The sequence below is a fragment of the Lipophrys pholis genome, assembly GCF_963383615.2.
Source record: "Lipophrys pholis genome assembly, chromosome: 5".
NCBI lineage: Eukaryota > Metazoa > Chordata > Actinopteri > Blenniiformes > Blenniidae > Lipophrys > Lipophrys pholis.
This window is the reverse complement of record NC_137628.1, coordinates 27,286,108-27,306,717: the sequence shown is the minus strand read 5'-3', so window position 1 is coordinate 27,306,717 and position 20,610 is coordinate 27,286,108. Positions and strand designations below refer to the sequence as shown.

General features: G+C 42.8%; 1 protein-coding gene across 5 annotated transcripts; it reads left to right on the top strand.

Annotated features, from left to right (window-relative positions):
- Window positions 1–1,568: 1,568 nt before the first annotated feature.
- sh2d3a (SH2 domain containing 3A) lies at window positions 1,569–18,683 on the top strand. Of its 5 annotated transcripts, XM_080463495.1 has the most exons (20): window positions 1,569–1,834; window positions 2,042–2,138; window positions 2,265–2,382; window positions 3,454–3,483; window positions 3,584–3,642; window positions 3,726–3,865; window positions 8,793–8,832; window positions 8,964–9,080; window positions 10,024–10,167; window positions 10,510–10,790; window positions 10,901–10,986; window positions 12,290–12,409; window positions 12,494–12,651; window positions 12,743–12,928; window positions 13,865–14,026; window positions 14,355–14,470; window positions 15,056–15,227; window positions 15,341–15,452; window positions 17,264–17,449; window positions 17,974–18,683. In XM_080463495.1, exons 1-20 carry the CDS (start codon window positions 1,827–1,829, stop codon window positions 18,168–18,170), a joined length of 2,529 nt encoding a protein of 842 aa, XP_080319621.1. In that variant the 5' UTR covers window positions 1,569–1,826; the 3' UTR covers window positions 18,171–18,683. The 5 variants fall into 5 exon arrangements, with proteins under 5 accessions (XP_080319621.1, XP_080319622.1, XP_080319623.1 ...); XM_080463496.1 differs by lacking the exon at window positions 3,454–3,483 and having other exon boundaries at window positions 1,647–1,834; XM_080463497.1 differs by lacking the exons at window positions 2,042–2,138; window positions 3,454–3,483 and having other exon boundaries at window positions 1,647–1,834.
- The last annotated feature ends 1,927 nt before the right edge of the window (window positions 18,684–20,610 follow it).

The following is a 20,610-nucleotide window of genomic DNA, read 5'->3' as shown; positions in this document are numbered from 1 at the left end:
TCTTACGAGATGCTGTTAGTCTACAAAGAATATGGGCCAGGTGGAAGCCAGATCTGGGCCAGCACTACTTTTGCCATCTGGGATAGTTTGGCAGTAAAAGGAATCACCTCCACCTCCATCACAGGGTTGCTGGTTGTTTAGGTGACATCATCTTGGCTCATGTGACTAATTTGGATGAACAGCATTTATTTTCTGAGTTTGTTTTCTGTCAGGATTCATCCACTGTGAGATAGTTGGATTTACTTTTAATTATAGTGCCAATTCAGTCACACACACACACACACACACACACACACACACACACACACACACACACACACACACACACACACACACACACACACACACACACACACACACACACACACACACACACACACACACACACACACACACACAAAATAAACTGAGGTTGACTTGAGGTCTCCTGGGAATCTTTGCACAATATATTTCATCTGGAGGGGCAAATTTGAAAAACTCGTAAAAACGTGCATTTCCAGAAACAGCCATCCTCTTCTCCTCTTGTTGTTTGTTTTCTGTGGATGTAATCTGGTTCAGATCTTTTTGTCTCTATATGTAAGCCCAAACAGTCTCCATGATATTGAGAAGAGAGCTCTGAAGAGGGCATTATATTACTTCCAGTTCTACTAATTCATCTTTATAGCTTTAGATCGTACTTCATGACATTGATTCCCGGATTTATAAATTTTATGAAGATCAAGTCTGATGGAATTGAAGCATAACCTTGAGACAGGCACAACACTTTTCCATAGTACTATTGGTTGTTTGTTGTCCCGCCGTTTCGATGTTGTCGTTGAAGATTCATGACCTGAAGTCCATCGAGGTACGAGCTGCTTTATCCTACGTTACCCATAATGCTCTATTTCATCTTCACACAATGAAGCAACGGCCATGTTGTTCAGATTACATGTGCCAAGTTTGTGACAAAAATATAGTTTTATTAATATCAACTTTTATACCTTCAGGTAAAGGTGTAATGGTGGTTATAGTGACGTTGTCTCATAAGAAAAATATATAACCCTGGTTGGAAGTGCAGGCCAACACATCCTGTCGGAGCAGCGTTTGCAGACTCACCCTGTACCTAGCTGAGTTTTTTCCGGTCACTTTGGTTTGTTTACTTTCCCTCGCTTGGGGACTTATAAGAGTGAATGTGTGTCTCTCTTCGTTTGTCCTGGGAGTACCATACTGTTTGTTCAAACAGGCTTCAGGCGCTGCAAACTTAACCTGGTCAAAGTGGAAAATGAGGATTGAAAGTCAGTCATTACTTCTCGGGTCAACACATAAAGTCAGTGAAACACTAGATGTCACTCTTGTCCAAACACCAACTTTACTGCATCTCACAACAGGCTAACCTGGACTAATAACAGGCAGTTTGAAAAGACACACTGTGCACGCCTTCCTGTCTCTGACATGCTGACAGCTACTGAACCGAGTCTCCTCCTTCTTGTTTTCCCGAACTCTCTCCATCTCTCGTGACATGTCTCTACCTGTGCTCTCCACCCCCGGAGAGCTTATGTAAATTCCTGCACGTTGATTTGCTGATGTTTGTGGGGTACTGCGCACCCACCTTGCGATGTGATTGGCTCTCTGAATGACCCTGAATGTTTGAGGGGCAGCGGGCTTCCACAAACACCACAAGGCAGACTTGATGACACAGTCAACATATATGACAGCTGCAAAGAAGGGGCGAAAGCAGAAGTTAGGATAAAAAAGAAAAAAAGAAAAAGGAAAGAAGAGGCAGAATGAAATAGAGATCCAGCAGGGCAGGCGAGAAGAAAATATCCCAGCGTGCCACGGTGGGCCCTATGAACAGGTAGGTGTTACATGCTGTGGCTGCTGCAAGGCAAACAGTACCAAGACTTGCTGCTTGTGTGTCTGGTTGACTGCTCTTTAAAACCAAACCGATGTCAGGCTGTTCCTTGTGTTTTCTCACTAACTCTTATGCACAGAAACATGTACAAACGTGTGTGTTAGCATGTGTGCTGGTATGTCAGCGGTATCTTTTCCCCCCCCGTTGCAGTTCAGACATGAATAATCGCTCTATCGCCTGGTGGCTGAGGCAGATCGACCTGCCCCAGTACACCAAGTCACTGGAGAGTGAATATTATGGTTTGGAGGTATGTGCATTTTCAAAACGCACCTGTGTGTGTGTGCTCTTTAATGGTGTGTCCCCTGTCCTCACGATACTCTGTTTTACATGAGTTCTTCTTCTGTACTCTTGTTTTTATTTTGTCTCTCTGCAGGGATTGATGAATGTAACGGACGGCGAGCTGAGGGATGCAGGGATAGACGATGCAACACACCGAGAAACCATCCTCGATCAGCTTTCGAGACATCGACAGAGGCTGGACCCGCACTCTGGTGACAGACAGCAGCTGCACGCAATTGCACATGCAGACAAGAACAATCCAGAATGAATGTTCAAATGAGTGTTTATCAGGAGGAAACACATTATGTTATAATGTTTCTGAGGCTTAATTACAAAGTGGGCACCGTAATGTGCCTCAAAATGTCCACAAACTAATAGAGTTGAAAAACTGTCGCTCTCGATGTAGCCGCAGAGCACAGTAACAGCTACGATAATAGCTGCCTTTAAATTGGGCATTTTCTTTTGAGGCTATTCTTGATGCCAGAGGGCAAACTTTGTGGCGGCATGTTACTTAGGTCTGCATATAAACGAGCAGGCACAGGAGGCTATGAACAACTTCACAAATATATCCAGACTCACAATGCCAGCTTTCATTATTTGACAGTCTTTTATACAGGATTCGGTGTTTTGATGTGTACTAAAACAGAGCCGACATTTAACCCGACACCCAACTAAAATAGATTAATAGTCTTGTTGATTTGGTGATGTACACTGCATGTCACTCACATCATCAGAACATTTCCACAAACTGCTTCTGCTTCAGTCACTCTTTTCTATCCTCGTCGGTTTCTGTTTACATGCTGTTTCTGTGTTGCGTAACAAGCCCCAAAAAAATATCTCTTTATCTTTGAATCATCTTTTTCAGCGCGCGGGGACCGTTATCTGCTCTCTGCTGAGCGTGACAAGCAGCTTTATCCAGTCAAATGTTAATTTATTTTGAGGTTGTTGCTGGTTTCTTCAGTTCAGTAACAGTGAAAGGAGCAAAATATTGGGATAAAGGGATACGTGAGGGAAAATTAATAATACTGTGATGAGTAATATGATGTTTTGCACTTTGAACATGCGCCCATTCCTCACTAACTAATGCTTACTTTTTAAATGTCCATTTCCCATCCAGCGCCCAGGATTGTTGAGTGATGTTTAGCTTGAATTTTCTAATAAAAGAAATATTTTAAATAATAAATTTGCCTGTTTGTTGTCTGAGTGAGAATCACTCCAATAATAACAAATATACAGACTTACTAAGTCCCTCATTAACTTGCTGTACTTGCTGTATTTTTCAGCTTCGTTTTTAACAGACGGGAATGAAAGTGGTATGCATTTTACCTTTGTGTGACAAGTAAAAGATTAGATATTTTTGCAATACGTTTAATCATTTAAAAAACTTTTTTTAATTTATTTTATTCCCTCCAGACGTGCAGGTGAAGCGCAGAGTCAGCAGAAAGTACTCCTTGGGATCCTCTCTTGATCTGGTGAGGGTGCAGTGGTGCACCTCTGAGCTTAAAACATCTGTTCCACCAGCAAAACTATTTGGGTCTTTACCATTTCCCCGCAGGAGAGGCCAAAGGACCTGTTTCGTCAGAGTGTTCTTCCCCGCCTCCAGCGAGCTGACAAGAAACACCGCCTGTCCGCCTCCTGCACACAGCTCCGCCCCCTGAATGAAGACAACATCACCAGTCCAGAGAGCAAACACAGGTAGACCCCCCCCCCCCACCCGATTTTGTGTGTGTGTGTGTGTGTGTGTGTGTGTGTGTGTGTGTGTGTGTGTGTGTGTGTGTGTGTGTGTGTGAGACAACCACTTTCCCCAGGTAGTGCACTCAGGACTGGATAATCATTAACAGCCTCATAAAATCTGTGTCAGAGTTAAAAAGGAGGGACAAACAGTCGTTCCCAGGGTGTGTGGCGTCTAAAAAAACTAAACAAAAACTAAGCCGATTGAAAAGCTGTCGAATATACGAACGATCGTAATCTAAAGTGATACTTAAAATGAATAATAATAAACAAAACACAACTTTAGACTTACATATTCAGGTCACGCTCCCCACCACGGAGAGGTCAGTGAGTAATGAAGGAGCTCAGCGTGTTTGTAAGATGTCGATTCTCAAGTCGGGGTCATTACACACAAATCGCTTCAGTCTTCAACCATCTTCAGCACTAAACATTCCCATAAACATTACAGCCTCAGTAAAAGGGACAGAGAGAGATTTGTTTTTTCACCTGAAAAGCTGAGTCGAATGTAGTTTTCTTTTGCATAACTTGTTTCAAAGAGGCTCCAGAAGTTTAATACTTGTGGATTTCAACATCTTAAAATTTGGGTGTGAACATCTAAATTTTTAAGAGTGTCATGGGATTCCTCTTTGAAGGTCTGCGGAATACCCATTTCCCTGCATGTTTCCTTTTTATTATTTATTTTCTAGAAGAAACGGTGATAGAAAGACAAAGGTGAAGGGTAAATCCATCTTTATTAAAACACATGTTAATTAAATGTGTTAATTAAATGACTATTTGGCATAAGGGGAGGGACAGTGGAGGATTGGGGGAGGAGCCAATTCTCCATATGTTTGGGTGTGCGCGGAGTACTCCCATAGACCAAAGTAATGCTTCTTAAGATTATTTAATGACTCTATTGAAATCCGGTGTAAATGTGTGTTTGTGGTGTGATGGACTGGTGACCTTTCCAGGGTGCACGCTGTCTTTTTCTCACAGTTAGCTGGGGTCGGCTTCAGCCGCCTGCAACCCTGTGGATTTGGATTAAATGGGTATAAATGATGGATGGGATTTGTGTGAAGTGACCTTTTACCACTCTGCCTAACCTTTTAGATGCTAAGTCATTTACACACATTTGGAAGTTGAGTCTTTAAATTCCTGATTTAACTTTTTTTTTAACCGTATTTGTCTTCTGCATATAATTTCTGTTGTGAGATCTCGAATAGCACAGAATCAATCCGGATGACAATAATACTTCCATTAATGACCATTTTAATTAATTTTGGGAACTCAAATAAAGCCAAATTACTAATGTATACCAGCTTTGGTTACTGATGTTTTTATATATTCTGTAGTTTCTCTGCAGACTGATACGTTATTGTATTGTAATAACTCTGAAGTATCGTTGTAAACCTTTGTTTTTGATGTGCGTATCCAAAAGTGTGGGACAGCCTTCCTCTCAACACATGTTAAGGGGGGTCAAGGGCATCAGAAAAGCCAGTGATTTGCCTTTTCTTAGCTTGTTTTTTTTTTACTTGCCATATTTTAATCATCTATACTGATTTATCCACCTTAGGAACACAGAATGCCAGACGATCACAGCTGCCTATGTGAAGGTCTGAGTCTAGGCACGTCGACATTCTACAACACGGCAAACACAGATAAACAGGCACACAAATTGACACATATGGGCAATTTACCCTCGATTTACACTGTATGTTTGCGTACTGTGAGCTGGGATTATTTCTGGCACCCCGGGAACTTCAGTCGGATAAAACGGTTTAGACGATGAAAACTTTCCTCTGCAGCTAAAGGAGCAAAGTGAGGAAAGTGTTATTAAACCCAACTACTATAATTATATTCCAAAAAAATAAAAAATGTATGGATGTTATGAGAGGAGGCTGTCAAGTGCAGGCACATCCAGTGGATGGAGGAAGTAGATCCGGTTCTGCACTCTGATTGGCTGACACGATCCAGGTAAACTAAACGCAGATTCATGCGCTCCTTCAAACAGGCACTACTTTTTCCAAGTGTTTTTAGTAAGGCCTATGCGTCAAAAACATTAAGACACGTCGATAAACTGAGACTATGTGGTTGTTAGGACATGTCTTTGTGGTATTATGTGCGGGTTTTCCGGCTGGGAACAAGTTGGGGAAGATGAAGGTTTAGTCTGAGTAATAAAAGGCACGTTCGAAGACAGTAAACCGGCTCCATATGCGGGGTTTACCTACCCTGCAATGCTGCCTGCAGCCAGGTGATGTGTCAGCGCGGCCTGTGTCAGTATCTGAGGAATGCCGGGGCAGATAGCGGCGCTTCAGCCCCGGGGCCAGGGCCCGGGCCCGGGGGCGGGGACCGGGGAGAGGGAGAGGGAGAGGGAGAGGCTTGTGGGAACTTGTCTGAAGCTGGGAGGAGGAGGAGGAGGAGGTGGAGGAGCAGGGAGGGACCGCCGACACACGGGCTGAGAGTTACAGGTTTCCAGCTGTTGTTTGGTTTTGTTACTTTGGACCGCAGACCGTAAAACATGTCCGAGAGGAGCGCGCCGTGACGCGGACTGTCAGGTAGGACGGCTCCCTTCGGCCTCCGCCACCTTTATAGAACTCCGTTAATCAACGCGAGAGTTTATAAGATCTTTTTTTTTGAACACCATATTTTCCCTTCTAGACGTTTCTCTCGTTGTTTCTCACGTTTACTCCGGTTGTTACGTGCAGCTTTCCCAACTAACTTCATCTACCTGTTGCGCAGCTCTGAGGCACTGACCCTCTCAAAGTTAAAGGTTTCACATAAAAAGAAACAAGCTGATCTGCCAGACCACAAGCTGTAAAAGCATTTCATGTCATGTTGCATTTCACAATAGGTGTTGTGCAGCACGTTGCACAGGTGTTGGTCTGGGCCAACGCCCCTCACACAGGATGTAGGACCCTGTTACCTCCTGCTGAGCAAACCCACAAATTATAGAAGGAACTGTCCTGGAAAGCATGCAACAGGTTTATTGAATGCACGCCATGTTGAGTAAGTGACATTTCTGCAGCCAAAAGTGATGCATGGTGGAGTAAATAAAAACACACTCTTGAGGGGACTTCCCAATGAACTGCATGTCCAGCTGCATCTCTTACCCCCCCCCCCCCCCAACACCCCACCTCCCTTCATTAAAATGTAAAGAAACTGTTATTCGCTGGCACTGAATCAGCGTTAAGAACTTTCTTCAGTGAGAAGATTGCATGTTCTTCCTTCTTGGCACTTCTCAAAGTCAAAGCGCATGGTTGTGTGTCTCACTCTGTTTGGCTTTGTGATGGACTGGGATCCCGTCCAGACTGGGATAACCTGTTCTATATTAAAATCAGCATTTTGTTGCAATGCAGATGATCTGGGGATGAGAAACGCAAACTATTATTCAGTGTGGATGACTTCTTTTTTCATTGATCCTTTTGAGGTTTTAAGCTGCAAATTCAATTTATATGAGTGAGCGCTGAATATCACTTGTGTAATTATGACTTCAACCTGGGTTTGATCAAGGGGAAGTGAAGTAGCAGCACATTTGACAACCACCTTTAAGAATTGACTTTGTTTGATGATTTTAATGGACATATTGTGACTTTTTACCCTATACTTTGACATCACTGAGAGAAATGTTATTTGGAGAGTAGGTCATTTGTTAAAAACTGTTTATTACACGTCAGAGATTTTAAGATGTTTCTGGAGTTGTTGTTGCCATCAGTGTCATTTTGGAGGGATTGTCAGGAGGGGGCGCTGGAAAAGATCCAGTTGTACCAGGTCCAGCAACATTGAAGAGCGGAAGGAGGTGGGATCAGCCGGCAGCATGAGTACCTCTGAGGATGTGGAGGTCGTGTCCCTGCTATGTTTTTATGGGGATGGGCGTGTTAACAACCTTGGGGGACTTTAGATTGCAATCTTGTGAAGCTGCTGGGCATTTGTTAGACAAAGTCTAACTTTTATTGTCTTGTATTCAAGGTTTTGGGATTCCTCATTAAGTCACGAGAACCATTTGTTAATTTTCCATTAGAAACATCCGCCTCAAATATTACAAAAAGTGAACTGAATGACTACAAGGAGAATAAAGAAGAAATGGTGAAGGGGTGTTGTGTGCCTTCGCATCATAGAAAGATTTTTAAAAATTTTTTTTTAACTGGAGAATAGATTTTTAAAAAATCTAGTCTTGCCTTTTTGTGTGGCAACAAGAAGCCTAATTGTGGATAACAGACTTCCTCTTGACACCATGGTGAACTGCATCCACTGTAATTACCATTCACTTCAATCAGCGCCTTTACAAACAATTGAAGCACAAAATAATTGGAACATCTCTGCATGGATGGTTTGAAGAAGGCTCTTAATTAGTTTGAGGATATATGAGCCCATGGAGGAATGACCCATTGCAAATAGAAATACCGGAATACATGAGTTTGTTTTGCTCCGTGTGGATGGTTGATGGGGAGGTCCAGGGTCAGAGCAGCCTAAACAAAGAGCCCTCACATCTCCGTTTTAGCACATCCCTCCAGCAGTCCACGAAAATATGATTTGTTCCACATTGTTTGTCTGCGTTCACACACACAGAAGCAGACGGAGATTTTCCAGAATGGGTCGTCGTTCATATGATCACTGGGGGTTGTGCGGTGCAGCCGGATTGTCAATTCTCTGAGTTGTTCATCTGTGAGCTTTGTGTTTACTGAGGCAGGAAGGTGGAAGCTCGGGGAGGAAGGAAGGAGGAAAATGAGGCAGGCTATTAAAAGTCTGTCAGTTTTTTTTGTTTTTTTTCTGGAGTTAATAGTAGACCCAGGCCTCGGCCTTCCATCTTTGTGCTGTTTGTGTTGAGAGGGAAAATATGGCATCATGGACGGTGGCTGGCCCCCTGGGGTTCGGTGTAGTGGCTCCAAATCACCTCTTTCCCCCTGTTTTTCAGCAAGAGGAGGAGTATCAGCGCATACCTCGGCCAGCTGAAGGTAAGAGGTTAAGCACACGCCCTCTTCGTCTCTCATCTGCTTTTGAAAGCGGGTCATTCCCAATACGCAGTCTCTAAAGGCCTGTTTGGAAACAGCGCATGCAGTGTAACGTTAGCTCGGGTGTATTGTAGGTCTTCGGTGGCCGGCGAGAGATGGACTCGTTGAAGAAGGAGCTGGAAGAGGAGCTGAAGCTCAGCACCGAGGACCCGAGGAGTCACGCCTGGTACCACGGACAGCTGAGCAGAGAGGTGCACCTCACATCTTTCATTCTCGCATAAAGCAGATGATCCATACTTTATGGATCTGACCTCAAAATTGACTGTCCCACCCAGCCAGCAACTTATTGAACGTCTTCGCTGTTGAGCTTTTGTTAGTTATTGATATACTTGTCGGGTCTTTTCCTTTTTTAAAAACTCGATAGCTTTTGTTTGAACACTGCATGAGCTGGATGCTCGCAAAACAGCGAGCTGTTAAATGTCATGATTAATCCATGTTTTGCAGGCAATTGTTAGTTCATCATTGAGAATTTATGTTAGACAGACCAGTGGCTTATACAGTCATCTTGAAATCAATATAAACTGGTATATTTTCTTGTAGCATTCCTCAAAATATTTATTTTTTATTTCTTCAATAACAAAATTCCTACATTGCAGATCTTTAAGACCTTAAGGAGGGCCGGAAACCCCAGTTTGAAAACCCAGGGAATCATAAGGTTGTAAATAACGATGCTGCAGCAGGTGTTTCTGTTATTTGGTCTAACCCATTCATATAAAACAACATGTGTTAATAGTAGAATAAACTCCTGCAGAGATGTCAGTGCATCGATGCAGTTCGCATGTAAATCACAGAGAGATCAACACAGCTCTAATCAACAGCTCAGTGGGAAACTAATCTATTGTTCTACTGAACACAATTTCTCCTAATTGGCAGCACAGTATGTGCTATCAATCCGACGTAAACGCCAACAAAAAGGCAAATAAGTGATATTTTGCCTTAAAATCTGTTTTGCTATAAGAAACTTATGCAGAACTTTTTTTCCACTTTCTTTCATCAGTACATGTTTACATGTTTACTTATATATGTTTTTGTAACACCAATGCTGTTAAGTATTTCCCCCCTGGGTTTATTTAAGTATTTCTAGTGTCTTCTAACAGAAAGTCACCAGGTTAACCTGCTGACTTGTCTCTCCAGGCTGCAGAGTCTCTGTTTGAGAGGGACGGAGACTTCCTGGTCCGGGACTCCAGCTCTGCTCCCGGCGACTACGTTTTAAGTTGCTTCTGGAAAGACGGGCCGATGCACTTCAAAATCATACGAGTGGTGCTTCGTCCCAAAAAGGTATGTTTGTGCTCTGAAACTTAACATTCAATAGGTTTATTAATCTACAATACTGCATCATTGTCTCTTTGCCAGAAGGTTTAGTTTGGAAAATACTGTGCATGCAGATCATTTTGTACGAGTTGGTGATGCTGCAGGAAGAATTTTAAAATGTGAAAACTTGCTTGGTGACAATTTACTAATTTAGCTGTGTCTGGTGCAGTACTGCATCTTCTGTTTCCAAACGGACACCTGCTGTGCTGCAAGCGACAGCCGCCACCTCTGTGGCCTCTCGTGGTTACATTTTCTTCCGGCTGGCTTTGAAGGCTCAGCTCGTTACTGCTCCTCTTGTCTGCGCGACAGGGTTACTCTCGGGAGCTGTTCCAGTTTGAGGAGGATCGCTTTGACAACGTCCCAGCTCTGATCCGATTTCACGTGGGGGGGCGCCGGCCAATCTCGCAGGCCTCGGGCGCTGTGATCTTTCACCCGATCACGCGGACTGTCCCGCTGCGGGTTATCAATGAAGAGCACGCCGAGTCCAACAGCAGCAGAAGAGGCGCAGACAAAGAGTCCCAGTTCAAGAAGAGGCGCAGCTTCAGCTCCACACATCCAGACATGCTGCAGATCATCAATCCACTACTGAGGTGTGTGTGCGTGTGTGTGAGTGTGGGGGGGGGGGGAGCGTTATGCACACATGCACTAAACTGTCCTCTGGAATCTTACCTGTTGATGAGAGTCATTTTGTGCACGGCAGGACTGGGAGTCAGCCAGCCAACCTTGAGAATCTCGGACGACGGCCTTTGCTTCAGTCTGCACAATCTGACAGTAACCTGCGAGCTGGTATGAAAACACCACTTCCACTTTGATCTACTCCTAATGCAGCTACGGGTTGTGAATCGTCATTCAATCGTCATTCGTCTTTAATATTTGAATTTATTGATTAATTTATCTTGAAGTTTATACATTTGAAGGCTGCATTTTTAAACAAGAGCATTCTGCCCTCTGCCAAAGGACATGACACATATTCCACATCCAGATCTACTGCCTTTATTCATTTGTGTAGTTTAGTGATCACATGATTTTATTTCATAATTTGAAAGAACACAAGATAAGACAATATACTGCGAAATGAACATTTTCAATTGTAACAATTATTTTGATCTGGGTCACCACCAAAAAAGTTTAAAAAAATAATAATGTGTCGTATACGAGAGAATAACTTTTAAAGATTATATAATTCTTTTTATTGCATGAACTCTAAAACATGACAATCTTCAAGGAAAGGAAACAAGATATAGACAATTAGCTCATACTTAAAATGTCCTGGAGAGTCTGAATTAATAAAACATGAATAACTCTTGCTATAATTGATTTTTTTTATCCTTTCTTTTTTGAAAACACTTGCAGTAGACATTTGCATTTGAACGGAAACAAGGTAGACGGATGTGTTTTTAAGAGAGTGATTCAGGGAGAGAACATGTTGGGTGAGTAAGTGCCCACAGAGGACCACTTACTCAGTGGAGAAAGGCGGTGGGGAGGACAGAGGGACGCTTTTGACTGATGAGGGCAACTTTGCTGAATGATTGACTTTGGTGGGAGGGCAACAGAGTCGGACTGTTACCTCAAATGACATTAGCTTGTTATTTCAGTGTACAAGTTGATTGACAAGTTGGAAGAAACTGTACTCAAATGTCAAACCTGTGTATGGAACAGTATTGGTAGTACTAGGGCAGTAATTTGCCTGAGCTCAGGTTGTTGTTGTTACTAGAGTCCACATGAAAATATATGTGGAAAGACACATGAGAAGAAAAATATCAGAACTTCAATTTAACTAAAGAACAAAAAAGCAGAAAACCGATATAAATTGGGTCATCAGAGATAAATGTAGTTCTCACGCATGTCCACTAGGTGTATGAGCACGTTGATCAAATGACAGGGTCAAAGTGATTAAGTTCAAATACAGGGACAGTTTCCAATACGCTAAAGCTTAAATTACTAAGTTACAAAGTCTTGTTTGTGATCCATCAAATGTTCAAATTGCTAAACAATCAATTGGGAGTATTAGTAGTATGATTAGCAGTGTTGTTCTTATTCCAAGTAGGTTATTATACCTGATACTGAGTGTTCGACCCTGTTCCTTCAGGTGTGCCACAGAACACTCACGCAGTGACGCCTGACCCCGCCCCCATATCCCCTGTGTTTCGCACTGGCAGCGAGCCCCTCCTGAGCCCACGGCCCCGACACACACGACCCTTCTACCCAGGTGACGTCCAGACGTGAGCATGAAGTCTGTCTTCACCTAACACACACAGTTCACACTCTTATCCTCCCTCATCTGCCGCCACAGGCAGCGGTGTGACTCTGCGAGGTTCGGATGGGCAGCTGCACCCAAGAGCTCCTCCTAAGCCTCTCAGGGTCTCTACGGTTTTCTCCAACGCCGTCCCTCCCCCACCCACAGACCGTGACGCGGACCCTTCTTCTTTCTACGACGAGCTGGTCGTCCAGGTGAACCATCCCCACGTGGCTTTGTCGTCCTGACACGACGAGGAAGACGTTCCACCGAAGTAAAGACTCAGTATTCACTCTGTGTGTTCAGCTGCCGCAGTCCCGGCGGAGGGGTCACGCAGACCGCCTGCGCGCGGAGGAGAAGTGGCAGAGTCGTGCCCGCCTCACGGAGTCCTCCTTCGGGTTTCTGGAGCAGGACGCGTCGTCACAGCTGCCCTTTGAGCTCCAGAACAAAACGGCAGAGGAAGCGGAGGACTGGCACTTTGAACGGCCACATGTTTGTATCGTCAATACTCCCTTCACATTTTCTACTGTTCTTCATGACCGTAGAGATCAGAGAGCCGGCCCACTGATTGGCTACCATGTACACAACCAGTTTTTTTTGGGGGGGTTTGATTATATCGTTGCATTTTCCACCGTTTTTACAGTTTTAGATCCTTTTGTTAGTTTTGCAGCTTTCATTTTTAATTTTTTCATTATCTGGTGCATCGAATCAAGGAAAAGTAAATAAAACGTAAAATAAAAAAAGTAAATAAAAAATAAGATTTAGAAATAATTGATTTAATTTTTTTCCCCAGTATGAAATGTGTCCATTTGTTGGTTTCTTTAGCTCCTCCATGATGGTAAATACATTATTTTTAGGGTTGATTTCAGAGAGACTGGACCACTATTTCTTTGACAAAGAAATTCAGTGTTTGAGTTTGATCATAAAAGTGATCATAGGCTGCAGCTCCACTTCCATCCAACAGAAACACAAATGAATTCAGAGATTACACTTTTCATTTGCACATATCCAGCAACTATCAAAAGCATTTATATGATGGTTTATGAAGCCGCTATTTAAGTACAGGTAATCGCTACTTGAAAGTCTCTAAAACCATCCAAGTACCCGTTTTATGATCACGTAACATGATATAAAGAAAAAAAGCTGTGCTTATTAAAATCACCCAATAAAATCTCATAATATTAGTACGGAGTTATTCAGAGAAGTTTAATGTCGTTTTTAAGGTTATTCAAATTACTGTCTTTTTGCCACCAGATGTCAGAGTAATACTATGTGTTGCAGTTGGTGCAAGCTGTATGCCTGTAAATGCTTTATGAACCTATTAGTCAGATGTGTCTCCGCAATATATTCAGCAGGCTCGGTAATTATCAATTAAATACGTCATGCTCGCAGCTGTGAGCTGATGCACGTCTGTCTCCGTCCCTGCAGGTGGAGTCAGGATCGTGTTTCCGGTTGGATCAGTTTGAGTCGCTGCTCTTGCCGGAGAACAACCGGCCTCTGGATCCCAGCGTCCTGCTGGCTCTTAAAGAGGTTTTCAACCGCTCAGACTCCAACACCACCGCTCTGCACATGCTCAGTGTGGACTGCCAGGTAAAACCACATCCTTGCATCAGATACCTCTTGAGCCAATTCAAAATCAAAGTGTGCTGGAGCTATCAATGGATGAAGGCAGAGTACACCACATCCTACTTCCCATTTGGGGCGGGCTTCATAAAAACACAATTGAAAACAATTGTTTTCAATTTGCATGTTTCAATTCCGTCTGTAATGTCGCTCACGAAACTGTGATAACTGTGAGAAATGGATTGTAGACTTGTGACAATCCCTGCAGCCCGAAAGTGGTCGAACTGAGGCCCGTCCAGCGAACCGGACATAAAACACGACGGGTTAACAATTTCTCTTCGCTGTGTTACGGCAGGTAGCACGCATCACCGGAGTCACTGACGAGCAGAAAAGGATCATGGGAGTGGACTCGGGGCTGGAGCTCGTCACTCTGCCACATGGATATCAGTTACGACAGGACTTGTTGGAAAGGTATGAGAAAGTGAAATATTAAAAGAGGAAATAAGCTTTCTTACCTGCGACTTAGTGTTTGTAGCATTACCATGCTTTTACTCTTTAATACTTGAACGCATTCTCCCACTGAAGGTTGCATTGAGGTGGCGTGAATATGAACTGAGAATGGATGAGGGTCACAGGTCCAACACAGACACAGAAAGTCACTCACAGTCACAAATGCGTGAAATTTCAAGTCGCTAATAGTGTCAAACGTATGTTTTGTCATGTTTTTCTGTGGGGGAGAACTGGAGTACAGCACAGCTTTGAAGCCCCATTTGAATACGAATTTCTTTTTTCTTTTTTCTTTTTTTTCCAAGCAGCTTTACAATGAACACAGAATGTGTTGTGTCAAACACATTGGATTAAATAAACATGAAACTGTTGATACTTGAAAGTAGTAATCCAGAGTGAGTGAGGTTGCTGTGTTGCACCGGACCGCCTCAGCTGTTGGATGACATCAGTAATATGTTAAAAAAATATATATAATTCAGCTCACCAATGACTTCTCTTAATCTTCTGTCCAGACAAAGACCACTTATTCATTCTCCTTTTGATTTTCAGACATCATGTCATCGCGCTGGGAGTAGCGGTCGACATCCTGGGCTGCACCGGCACCGTGAGCCAGAGAGCAAACGTCTTACACAAAGTGATCTCATTGGCTCGGGCCCTGAAAGAACACGCCCACGACCTGTACTCCTTTTCAGCTGTGATGAAGGCTCTTGAGATGCCTCAGGTGGAGCACTTGTGACAAAGACGCAGCTTGCTGGATGTGAAAATCATGCAAATTGCAACGCTGATTGAAGTTTCCTTTCCATATACCATGTGCTTATGGGCACACACCTGCAGGTGATGCGGCTGGAGATGACGTGGCGCGCGCTGAGGAGGAACCACACAGAGAGCGCCGTCTTATTTGAAAAGAATCTCAAACCCTTCATGAACTCTCTGAGCGACGGAGACGGTGAGTGTCCGTGTTTAAGAGAGCAAAACGTCATATGTATCTCACTAAGGCTTTCGCCCAGTCGTGCGCTGATATAAAAGAATGTAAAACACAAGCACGACAAGCAATTACTGTCGGCTTGTTGTCCCAATTTAACACCCAACGCTTCTTATCTCGTACACACACTGGGACAGTGGAAAATGAACGGATGATTTTAGAGTGGCAGAGATAAATTTATTTTTCTAAAAGAGTGCCACAGATTAGAGGCTTTATCACAACAGGGTGTAAATCAGTTTAAACTCTCCTTTAGAAAAAAAAAACCCAACCTCAAAGTCTAATTAATGTCCAGACCTTATCGTTTTTTATTGACAGGCTTTTTTAGGCCACAGAAGCTGTTAGAAAAACTTTACATACTGTTACAGACTAATTAATGTCCACTGAACGGCCATCACCTGTTTTCAAAATCTCCTTTGACACCTTAAGATGAACAAAGTTTCGGATACATAATTAGTTGGGCTCCGCTGTTTAATAAGATACTTAAAGTAATCAGTCTGCCGCAAAAGGCTTCAATACTTGTTTAGATGTATGAGGAGGGCCCTCCAGCCCTAAAAGCTGGAGACAAATGCAGACAAGGTGAAAACAAATAATTATCACAGTTTTCCAATAGATTCCCACTAAAATCTAAATAGGGAACCCATTCATCTCCTCTCAGCTCATCACACTAAATTTCCTTGTAATTTGTTTTTAGTAATAACAGCACTAATACATCTCCCTGAAAGCCTCACAGCTTCTCTGTGACCTGATTGCTGAGCTGTTAGTCTGCGTGTATGTATTTATTTATTGGTTTGTATGTATGTATTTTACCAACTTTTGCAAAAATACTAGTCACCTGAATTGCGTGATGTTGCTACCTGACCTACCCAGCTAGCATTGGCTAACGGCTATCATGTCAGCGATGCTAACTCGGTTCCGTAAAACAAATGTGGCGTTGGCGAAGGTATTCGCTCTACCAAGTGTGGTTCTAGTTTTTAATGTGTTTATATCAAAGCAACGTGTGTAGGAGGCTTTGCGACTCTTCACTTGGAAACTGGGAATCACTGCAGTTGTTTTGAGATACTGATATGAAAATCCAGTGGAACAGGAGCTTTCTTTATGCATGTGCCCACACCTCGTTACGCTTCTTCAAATTGAACTGTTGTGCTTTAGGTTCAGATCGTTCAAATGAACCATTAACAAGGGGGCAAACGGGAGACACGAATGTACAAACAGTAAATGTTTTCAGAGCTGCCGTCTCCTTTAAGCAGATCTCTGTTGATGACAACTTTTCTTCTATTGATTAAGTATCGGCTCTTGCCTCGTAAACTTGTGGTTAATTAGAATTTTTGACAGCCTGATAACAAGCTGCTCATTACAATCAGACCTTTTGAGCCTCAGGATTAAGATTCACCACCACTGATCTTTTGATCTTAATGTTAAAAACTAAAGCCTTTTTAGGCCATGGAAAAATAACACATGCCTGAAATAGATGGTTCACCATGCAGCCCAGCAGAAGCCTCGTAAAGACATTTAGTTCCTGTGTGTGAAGAAACTATTTAAAACAAGTGCAATGTTGATGCTATGGCCCAGTTTTTCAAACAACGAATGTATCAGCATTTTCCCCATAATTCAATTAGGATAGTTGATAAGATCAGATGTTATTGGATTTCTTTTTAAGAGGTTGTGTAGAAATTAATGATGGAACACTTGACCTTTTACCTGCATTGCATGAAATCTGATCTTCTTCTTGTATGCTTTGTTTATCAGAGTGAAGTCAAATTTGTTTTTGCATGTAGATTCGGTAGTGCAGGGTCCCATCGCCATACCGCACCTGGTTCCTCTGCTGATGCTGATGGAGGGTGAAGACCCCGTGGAGAACAGCGAGCAGGGCTGTCAGCTCCTCTACGACGTCCTCCAGTCGGCTCGCAGTGCCGCGCTGCACGCCCAAGACTATCAGCGCCACGCACGCTCCCTGCTCACAGGTACACGCCATCATACACATGACAGTGGTAGTACTGAAGGAAGGTAAACAAATAAAAACTAGAGCTGCCAGTAACAAGAAAGATGGAGGGTTTTGACATGAGGTTCAGGGTTAGAAAGCACATTTTTAAAGCTCATGACCCAGATAGGAGAGAGGAATGAAGAACAGGCAACGTTACACTCTCAGATATTTTGACAGTGAACGCTTCCCTTGATGGCGACTTACGTGAATACCTTGAGGCGCCTGTCGCAGCGATGAGATTTTCCTAACAACTACCGGAACGTACAAGTCATCAAACTCAAACTGACACACCGATGACTTGATGGTGAACGGAGTTTTCGCAGTATGAGCTCCTGTTAGCGGAATAAATCTGTTCGGGGAATCTTGCATGAGGGTTGTAGTAATACACAGTCAACATCGACTATGGCAGGAAGCGGCAAAGTGCAACATGTTGTACCGAGACACTGAATACGGCGTGAAGTTACGAGCCGATCTGATCAAATGTCCGTCAAACCATTTTTGCAGCGGGAAGCTGGGAGGCGGTGCCCGAGCTGCTGGAGGCCGTCCGGACAGAGTTCGCCCTGCGGCTCCTCTGGGGTCATCTGGGCGCGGCGACAGACAGAAAGGAGCGATACGAGAAGTTTGACAAGATCCTTTGTGTCCTCTCTGATAAACTGGAACCTGTGGAGATCACCCCGCAGCAGCCCGACCTTTTAACCTGAGCCTCAGGCCGCCAGGAGCGGCATCAGCACTTTCTTCACTGGAGGGGGGAAAAAAAACAAAACCCAAAAAGCTTTTAGTTGAGCCTCGGCATGTTGTGGAAGAGATCGCAGCCACCAGATTAAACTGCTGAGCCTTTCAAGTGACATCTTAATGAAACTTGTTTAAAAAGAAAAAAAAGGATTTGAACTGGAATGTGTGGGCAGAGAGTTACTGTGAAAAGGGGCTGCTGTGGATTCCTTTTCCTTTCTCGGACTATTTGGAAGTGTTTACTCCACAAATTGCATCTGTTTACTTTACAAAATGTACATTTGTGATTGTCAGACTGTGTTTTATCAGCCTAAACCTCTTGTCGCATACTTGAGATTCCAAAGGATGAACGTGAGCATTGAAAACTGAGATTTTGGCCACAAACCCTTCATTATTGAACAGCTGTTGTTAAAAAAAAAAAAAACACTGGAAATGATGTATTTCACTGGAAATGATGCAATAAAGACACGTTAACTTTGTCCATCAGCTTCTGCATGCATTGTTTATGAAGAACACCACTTGTAAAGAAAAACAAAAAAGACACAAGGTTTTTTCTTTCCTTTTATACTTTATGATGCATGTAAATACAAACATTTTCTTAAAAAATGTATCATACAATAAAAACCCCTTTAAATGTTAAGATAACATTTAGTGCAGGACAAAGTGGTATATATATATAAAAAAAAAAAAAGAAGAGTAAACCTTACGTGGCTCAATCCCGGAAGGGTTTGCAGATTTAAGAAGTGCCTGATCATTCCTGGCAGTGATCCAGTGAGCAGATGAAACTCCAAAACTCTCATTTCCTGCCTTTGAAATTGATTCTGGCGCTATCGATCCCGCTGAGGGGATCTCAAGTGAGAATAATGACGGAAGGTTTTGAAAAATGGTTTCAGAGGAGTTTAGAAAGATTCAGATGACCAAAGGTTCAAAGTAACAAGCTCTGCGAAGTAAAGATATGAAGGAGGAACCGGTTGATCATCAAAACCCACTCCAACAGCCACGTCTGTGCAAAGTCAGAAATCCAAAGTTAAGAAAAGAGAGCGAACTGTCTGTACAGTCCAGATCTGAATCATCAGATTCCAGAAAACCAGTGCACAAATTCTGCAACCTCAGGCACATGTGATTCACAGATACAGAAAAAAACCCCTCTTTCTTCTGGATTGCAATTGTGCTTCTACTTTAGTTTAGCCTGAAATTCACAAAAATATTGCAGAGAAAGTTTCCTTTCAAACCGAGGTGCCAGAGAAGCTGTGATGTAATGAATAAAGATGATAGGTTCACATTGTGTCCCGTCTGTCTGAACAGAACTCGCAGCCATGAGGAGATGCTTGGATAGACGTTGGGGATACAGCTTGATGAATACAGCTTGAAATTGATAATAAAGTCTTTTCACATCATCTTGAATGAAAAAACAAGAGATGGAAAAATCTTACTTTTAAACTCTTAAAGCTAAACTGGGATACAATAATAAAACTTGACTTGAAAGTTTTATGAAGACAATTTCACTCTTTAACCGACACCAGGGTTCTTTATAAGAAACCCAGGCTGGTGAATAAACTACAGCGAGATTTATTTTAGGCCCGACAAGGACTTTGTAAAACAGAACTGCGTTCTTTAAAATATTAACACTGATTAAACTAAAACGGTAAAAAAAAACATACTTGAATACCTTTAAATTAAGAGTCGAATTCTTTGAAGATGATTATCTGTGGTACGCAAGGAGTTTTAAACTTGAACACATTTTGTTGACAATGAAGCGGGATGCCGAGGGATTTCAACTACTGATGGAGTTTTTACACAAGTTTATAGTATCATATGAGGCAAGTGAAAAAATTCACTGTATCTACCATGAACATGTACTGTTCTTCTCCGGGTTTCTATCAAATCCCTCCAGTTGGTCCCAAAGAAAATGGGTGTTTTGGGTTTAGCGCTTGGCTCCTCCGTGCCACACTGCGAGTCGGCGTATTTTTTCAGAAACAGATCGAAATAAGTCTGAAGTTACTAATGAAGCTTCAGTGGTTTGTGTGAGTGGAACAGAGTGAAAACTCACTGGAACATTTCCACGTGTTAACTGAGACTTTATAAGAGGAAGGGAAACAAGACAGAGAGCTCCCTCATATCTCACTCCTTATATAGGCGACTGAACACTAGTTAGACAGACGGAAGCTTCTCGTTATCGTCACCATCCACTGAGAGATATAGTGTGTGTGCACTGCTTATAGGGTAGTGGTTTTCATCCAGTTTAAAAGTCATAAAACATCACCACGATTTAAAAAAAGAAAATCACATTATCCTGCCAGGAAGGGGGGGGGGGGTTCTGAGCAGAGAGGAAAAAGTCCACCAGTAGGAAAGTCGTGTGTGCAGATAAAGGCATCGCGATAAATATACTGTAGCATCGGGGAACTACAATGC